Here is an 8,571-nt window from a genome sequence, read left to right on the forward strand (position 1 = left end):
TCTTCAACAAATGGTTCTGGGAAAACTGGAAAGCAACATGCAGAAGAATGAAACTGGACCACTTTCTTACACCATACACAAAATAAATTCAAAATTGGTGAGACACCTAATTATGAGGCATAAATCATCAAGATCTAGAGGAGAACACAGGCAGCAGCCTCCTGACCTTGTCTGTAGCAACTTATTAGACACATCTCCAGAGGCAAGGGAAATAAAAACAAATATGAACTATTGGGACTTAATCAAGATAAAAATCTTCTGCACAGTGAGGGAAACAATCGACAAAACTAAAAGGCAGCCTATGGAATGAATGAAGATATGTGCAAATGATACATTGGGTAAAGGGTTAGTATCGAAAATCTATAAGGAACTTATCAAACTGAACATGCAAAAAATAAATAATCCAGGGGCGCCTGGGTGGCTCAGTCGGTTAAGCGTCCGACTTTGGCTCAGGTCATGATCTCACAATCCGTGGGTTCGAGCCCCGCGTCGGGCTCTGTGCTGGCAGCTCAGAGCCTGGAGCCTGTTTCAGATTCTGTGTCTCCCTCTTTCTCTGACCCTCCCCTGTTCATGCTCTGTTTCTCTCTGTCTCAAAAATAAATAAATGTTAAAAAAATTTTTTTAAATAAATAATCCAGTTAAGAAACTGGCAGAAGACATGAATAGACACTTCTCCAAAGAAGACATGCAAATGGCCAACAAACACATGAAAAGATGCTCAAAATCATTCATCATCAGAAAATACAAATCAAAACCACAGTGAGATATCACCTCACACCTGTCAGAATGGATAAAATGAATAACTCAAGAAACAAAAATGTGGGGAGGATGTGGAGAAAGGGGAACCTTCCTACACTGTTGGTGGGAAGGAAAACTGATGCAGCCACACTGGAAAACAGTGTAGAGGTGCCTCAGAAAATTAAAGATGGAACTACCCAATGTCCCAGCAATTGCACTACTAGGTATTTTCCAGAGGATTCAAAAATACTGATTCAAAGGGGCATATGCACCCCAATGTTTATAGCAGCATTATCAACAGTAGCCAAATTATGGAAAGAGCACAACTGTTCATCAACTGATGAATGGATAAAGAAGTGGTATGCATATACTATGGAATATTACTCAGCCACCAAAACAATAAAATCTGGCCATTTACAATGATGTGGATAGAACTAGAGTGTATTATGCTAAGCAAAATAAGTCAGAGAAAGACAAATACCATATGATTTCACTCATGTGGAATTTAAGAAATAAAACAGATGAACATAGGGGAAGGCACAGAAAAATAAAACAAGACATAGACAGAGAAGGAGGCAAACCATAAGAGACTCTTAAAGATAGAGAACAAACTGAGGGTTGCTGGAGGGGAGGTGGGTGGGAACATGGGCTAAACGGGTGATGGACATTAAGAAGAGCAGTTGTTGTGATGAGCCCGAGGTGTTGTATATAGGGGATGAATCACTAAATTCCTCCTGAAACCAATACTACACGATATGTTAAACTGGAGGGATCACTAAATTCTACTCCTGAAACCAATACTATACTATATGTTAAATGAAATCTTGGAGGGAAAAAAAAGAAAAAATTTCTCAGATTGGTATGCTGGTGTAATGAACTGATTGTGGGTCAGGCTGGCCTCTTGTGTCAATAAAACATTTCTCTCTTCTCTTTTTTCCTTTATCTCATTAGCTCTTTAATAAATACCTATTGAGGGGCGCCTGGGTGGCGCAGTCGGTTAAGCGTCCGACTTCAGCCAGGTCACGATCTCGCGGTCCGCGAGTTCGAGCCCCGCGTCGGGCTCTGGGCTGATGGCTCAGAGCCTGGAGCCTGTTTCCGATTCTGTGTCTCCCTCTCTCTCTGCCCCTTCCCCGTTCATGCTCTGTCTCTCTCTGTCCCAAAAATAAATAAATGTTGAAAAAAAAATTTAAAAAAAAAATAAAAATAAAAAAAAATAAATACCTATTGCATATACACAAACAGAAAGAATAAAAATAAATTAAAAATAAAGATTGTACCAAAGAATTTAGACCTCCATCATCAAAGTGACAAAGACTCAATACATTTTCAAAAGCAAGTCATTGAGGGCAGAAGTTAAGGAGGTTAAAAAGGAGTGTCCAAGTGCAATATGAAAGCATTAATGGGTTGAAAACTTCCAGAAACATCAATCGTACTTCCAAAATGGAAAAATTAGAGTATCCTTAATTAGCACCAGAAGAAAAAAGAGGAATTAGGGCCAGCAGTTAATGTTACTCAGAAATATTTGTCCCAAGTTACTTTCTGCAGGAACTGTTAGACAGTGAACAGAGTGAGTAGGCTGTTTCCACTCTTGCTTTCTCAGCTTGGATTAGAGACATTCTGGCTGGTTCCTGCCACTTCATACCTGTGTGCTAAAATGACTAAAACTTAGCGAAGAGAGAAGGAGCCTAACATGAGTTAGTGTCTGATAGAAGAAGGTGACATCTGAAACAGGTCTGACTCCCACCTTCCTATGAACCATGCCCAAGAAGTCAAATATACCTCACTGTCAGTGTAAGACTACTATGTATCTGTTTAAGCAGCAAAGAATGAAAAGAATATAAAGTTTTCCCCTTGTACAGGGTTCTTTGCTGAAACTTTTGCCAAAGTACCTTATTACCCTAAAAACTCTCTGTGGGAAATGACTGCTTTGAATAAATCTTTGTTCACAATGGGCACTCATTTTTCAATGAAAATTTTTGTACCAAGGTGAGCAGCAAGTAAAACCATAGACAGCAGCTTCTGAACAACCTGATCAAGTTAGTGTTGAAGTAAAAATATTTTAAAAATAAAGGAAGCAGAAAATAATAATAAAAATAATTATTATATTATTTATATTTATTATATTTATTATTTATTATTTAAATAATATAAGTATAAGATTATCTTATTAATATTATATTATATCTATTATAATTATAATATATAATATTATATATAAATTATAATATATTATTATATTATATTATATTATATTATATATTATATTATATTATACATTATTATTATATTATTATAATATATTATTATATATAAATATAATATATAATATTATATATAAATTATAATTATAATATATAATATTATTATTATTTATATTTAATATATTTATATTATAATAATAAAAATAATAATTAATAGAACAATGACCAAGAAAGAATAGACAGGTTGAAGCTATAGGCAGATTAAATATAATTTTTCACTACAAGACTTTTATTTGTGGAAAGTAAATAAACCAAGTTGAATTACAGCCAAATATAAACTCTTACTCTCTATATGCTTCTATTTAATCATTTTAACTGGTAAGACTATCTTCAAAAAAATTTATGAGTATTATATATCAGATAATACACGTGAAATCTGTTGACATAGTAATCGGCACATAGCAGGTACTAAAAGCTATCGTCCAAACATGATATAAATCTAGAAAGAGTATTTATATCCATTGGAGGAAGATAATTTTAAAATATAAAGAGACATAGAATCCTTGGGGTTGAGGCAGGCTGTGAGAGAGACTCTAAATGTTAAATGAAACCAGGTTTTTCTACTCTTAAAGCCTGAAAGCCACTGGATAGTTCCAGCAGGTGTCAGTTCTGGTTGCCAGGGGGCTGCAGGAGGAGTAGAATTTTCAAACAACACTACACTGAGTGATGAAGATTGGTGGGGAAATTTCTCTTAGTGGACAATTGGGGAGATACTCAGGATTTGGGGATTTGTTGAAGTGAACTTAAGTGCACATGTGAGGGAAAGGGAACTCCAGGAGCTTTGAAGCAACTGGTGACATCCAATGAGGCTGGTTTTTAAAATCCAGAACCAGTCTGGAGGTGTAAGGTAAGCAGCAGAGCAGAGGGGCCATTATTAGGTGACAGTCTCACCAATGGATTCAGGGAGGCCCTTTCGCCTTTGAGTTCATGACTGGAAGTAAAACACACTCGGGGGTTGATTGATGCACTGTGATTGTCCCTGCTGCTCCTGAGGGGTGGCCTCCAGGGACAATATGTGGCCAGAAAGGGATGCATAATAAAACGAATGGAGAGTTCCCTGACACTCTATTCCTTTTTGTGTAACAAAGAGAATCCTTTGTGAGGCTCAAACTGTGAGAGAGAGCCACCAGGAATCCAAAATCCTGCACACCTAGACCCTCAAAGAGGGCACAGGTGGGAGCCCCTCAACTGCTACTGAAAATATTGCTACAGAAAAAAATTGTAATATTGCTACAGAAAAAAGGGCTGTGAATTTTCTTTTGTACTTTTAATCTATGAATATGTCTTATATTTTAGAGAAAGTATGTAAAATAATACATAATGTTTTTTAACAAAGCCTTCATTCTTCCTTGCAGGGCACCTCAAATGTCTATCCAGAATATATCTGTTTAAAAATCTCATCAGGAAAACCTGAGCTGACACTTCTGCTTTGCATTATCTTCCAGATAAAAGATGAGGGAAGGCAGTGGGTCTCATATCACTTCAGAGGACATAAAATATTTGTAAGTAATGGGTATTGATTTTCATTACGTATTATAAAGATTTAAGAACTCCTTTGGGGCCTGGGTGGCTCAGTGGGTTAAGTGTCCAACTTCGGCTCAGGTCATGATCTCACGGTTTGAGTTCTAGCCCCATATTGGGCTTTGTGCTGACAGTTCAGAGCCTTGAGCCTGCTTTAGGTTCTGTGTCTCCCTCTCTCTCTGTGACTCATCTCTCTCTCTCTCCCTCCCTCTCTCTCTCTCTCTCTCTCTCAAAATAAATAAACATTACAAAAAAAGACTTAATAACTCCTCTATCTGCAGTGAAAGGAAAGATCAACATGTGGTCACAGGTAGAACCCACAGTGACCCCCAGGCAGGGAGAGAAGGACTTAGAACAGTGAGGCAGGAACAGAGGGATTCTCAAAGACCAAGAAGTCTGCTCCTGAATTGAGAAAGGAAGGGAGAGAACTCACAACACTCCCAAGTTTTATTACAGATAAGAATTTGAAAGGAAATCTGCTTCTGTCTGGATGTTTTTTTCTTCTCTCTTTAACAACCGTTCGTTCATTTAAGATCCACCCTCAAAATATTGAAGACTTCTTCTCGAGGGCTCCTTATGCTTTCCTTAAATAAATCTAACCAAAAGTGAAAGGAATGTTTCTCATTCAAATAAAACCACCCCAAAACATACTTTCCTTCCACTCTTGTTCTTACCATGTTTCTTTGCCCCGTTCACATGCAGTCCCACCCACCATTGTCAGTTCCACTGTGTAAGTAAAACTATGGCCACAGAAAAGAGTGTGGGAGCACTATGTACTTTAGTTAAATTATAGAAAATTTAGGTTGTCTAGTTCTGGGCTAAAGCATCTTATCCTTCCTTACAATCACTGAGTTTCCAGCCCAAAGCCTCCTTCAATGAGCCCACAATCTTGGATTTATGGTTTATAGCTTTCCCAATTTCAGCTCACCAGTCTGTTTGTATGCCATGTTTGCTCTCTGAAGGAACACAATAATCTTCTCATACTTGGTCACCCTTTGGTATTTAATGGAAACTGCTGTCCTCAAGATACCTGCTCACTATCTTAGCTAACATACCTGAAGTCAACTATATAGAAAGACTATGAGAAATATATACATAATCTTTTCTTACGGTATATGGCCTCAGTTCCTAACACAGCTTTCCTGAGGTTAACCTTCCATATTCACAAGTGTAAATTTGAATAACCAAGTTGCACGTGAATAAATTGAATCAAAAACAATGAGGAAACAGCTAATATATACATAGCTGACAGCCATGTAGAAAAAATAAGTTGGGTTTTAGAATCAACATACTCAGAGGGAAATGAAACTCAATGCTACATTTAGAAATGTGGAAGTGCTTGTCTGTCTCGTTTGTTTGTTTGTTTGTTTGTTTGTTTGTTTTAAGGCTCTAGAACTAGAGATTTTTGAAAGAAGAGTAGAATTTAATGAAATAATGAACATTAAGTGACTGCCACAATAAATATTTAATACATGACAGTGGTTGGCATTATACTTACTATTTTATTTTTTTTTTTTTTTTTTTAATTTTTTTTTTTCAACGTTTATTTATTTTTGGGACAGAGAGAGACAGAGCATGAACGGGGGAGGGGCAGAGAGAGAGGGAGACACAGAATCGGAAACAGGCTCCAGGCTCCGAGCCATCAGCCCAGAGCCTGACGCGGGGCTCGAACTCACGGACCGCGAGATCGCGACCTGGCTGAAGTCGGACGCTTAACCGACTGCGCCACCCAGGCGCCCCAATATACTTACTATTTTAGGAGTCAATGTGTTTTAAAGAAAGTGTCCAAAAGTGTGTTCGTGTCATTAAAGGTTCCCAGAATTAGGACACAGGGCAGGTCAAAGATGAATGAAGGATATAAGATAGTGATTCCCAGCTTTGGTGAGTAGCTTTATTAAAGTCCTTATTTATTATAAATAAGAATCTGGTTCAAAGGAGGGAAAGTTATAATACATGCACAATATTTTACAGCCATCTGAGAAAAATAGGGTCCATGATAACAAGGTTTATGGGAAAATGTCTGAACTGAATGTCCAAACGCCTAAGTTTTAGACCTGTTTCCTCCACCAAAAGCGAACATGACCTTGGATTAGTCTAACCTCTCTGGTTTCAGTTTCTGTGATAAGAAGAATTAAGCTCGATAATCTCTGAGGTCCCTTCTGCCACTAACACTCTACACTGGTATATTTCTCTCACAGTTTTAGAGTTAAATATATGCTTTTGTTTCTTTTTTATTGTTTTTTTATATAGGATAATTCATCACCATGCAGCAAAAAGATGATGAAGCATCTGAGCTAAGAGACAGGTGTTCCTCTATTTGCCTCTATCTATTTTTCTATTTGAGAACCAGAATCTCCTAATAAAGGAGTGAAGCCAACTAGGGTACTTTTGGCATCAAATTAGCTGTTGCTCAGCAAGTAGAAGTTAAATACAGGTATAAGAAGCTAATAGGTATGTTAACTAACTGGGATTAAAATTAAAACTTTTTTAAAAAGAAGCTAACAAGTACTCGCTAAAATGGAATTTGTGGCACTGTCTTCAGCACCCTGCTTTAGTCAACAGAGCTATTCCAGACAGATCTCCTGACAATACCATGTTACTGACAACGAAGTAAGTAAGATGCTCTTTTTGTACTGACCTGGTTCAATTTCAGGTTATATTTAAACTTTGATTTTTCTTAAAATTTTCCAAAATGCTATACAAAATTTTCTTTTCAACAAGAATAAAAGTTCTTTTCAACAAAAATATGAATATATTATAGAACAATACATCAAAAAAGAATTGATTTAAGTGCAAACAGAGAAAACAATTTGGATTCTATTGGGCCAATGAAATTTATACTCTGAAAATGGAGATTGATAGAGTAGGGGCTGTGGGAGCATACAAGTTTCTCCCAGAACGCTGATCTCACTGGGCGAAGCCAGATCCTGGGAAATGAGTTACTGACTTCAAAACCATACAGAGCCTGTTCATGAAAGTGCATTAAAGGAGTATATAAGAGTCAGAAGAAATAAAAATAACTTTTAAAGAGAGGGCAAATGACTCATATAATGCTTATTGCTCATTCCCTTCACAGATTAGAATGAGTATGTCAGAAGCCAACAATATCTCTGGGTCTGTGAGTGAGTTCATCCTCCTGGGCTTCCCATGCCGCAGGGAGATCCAGATCCTCCTCTTTGTCATCTTCTCCCTCATCTACCTTCTGACTCTCATGGGGAACACATCCATCATCTGTGCCGTGTGGTCAAGCCGGAAACTCCACACACCCATGTACATCCTCCTGGCCAACTTCTCCTTCCTGGAGATCTGCTATGTCAGTTCTGATGTGCCCAAAATGTTGGCCAACATCATCTCCCAGACTAAGAGTATCTCCTATGCTGGCTGCCTGCTTCAGTTCTACTTTTTCTTTTCTATGTGTGCTGCTGAAGGCTACTTTCTGTCTGCAATGTCCTTTGATCGGTTCCTTGCTATCTGTCGACCTCTACGTTACCCCACCATCATGACTTACCATCTATGTGCCCGATTAGTGGTTTTCTGCTGGGTAGGTGGCTTTCTATCCATACTCATGCCTGCAGTTCTCATGTCTCAGGTGCCCTTCTGTGGCCCTAACATCATTGACCATTTTTTCTGTGACCTGGGACCATTGCTAGCCCTGTCCTGTGCTCCAGTTCCCAAAACTACTCTAACTTGTGCCACTGTAAGTTCTCTTATCATCTTTATCACCTTCCTCTACATTCTAGGGTCCTATAGCTTAGTTTTGCGTGCTGTACTTCGGGTCCCAGCTGGCTCAGGTAGGAACAAAGCCTTTTCTACATGTGCCTCACATTTCTTGGTGGTTTCCCTGTTCTATGGATCAGTCATGGTGATGTATGTGAGTCCAGGTTCCAGGAGCCATCCTGGAACACAGAAATTTGTGACCCTGTTTTACTGCATGGCAACCCCATTCTTTAATCCTTTGATTTACAGTCTTCGGAACAAAGATATGAAAGATGCACTCAAGAAAGTCCTGGGAGCACCATCAAAAGAAATTACTAAAAATAAAGAGAAATGA

General features: G+C 38.1%; 1 protein-coding gene across 1 annotated transcript; it reads left to right on the forward strand.

The window, feature by feature from the left end:
• The first annotated feature begins 7,602 nt into the window (after positions 1 to 7,602).
• LOC115517188 (olfactory receptor 11G2-like) lies at positions 7,603 to 8,571 on the forward strand. Its single transcript, XM_030320309.1, has one exon. It carries the CDS (start codon positions 7,603 to 7,605, stop codon positions 8,569 to 8,571), a length of 969 nt encoding a protein of 322 aa, XP_030176169.1.

The sequence above is a fragment of the Lynx canadensis genome, chromosome B3, assembly GCF_007474595.2.
Source record: "Lynx canadensis isolate LIC74 chromosome B3, mLynCan4.pri.v2, whole genome shotgun sequence".
Lineage (NCBI taxonomy): Eukaryota > Metazoa > Chordata > Mammalia > Carnivora > Felidae > Lynx > Lynx canadensis.

Bases quoted from the DNA above. Each gene is read 5' to 3' on its own strand.
- LOC115517188 (XM_030320309.1), top strand. From the start codon at position 7,603: ATGAGTATGTCAGAAGCCAACAATATCTCTGGGTCTGTGAGTGAGTTC.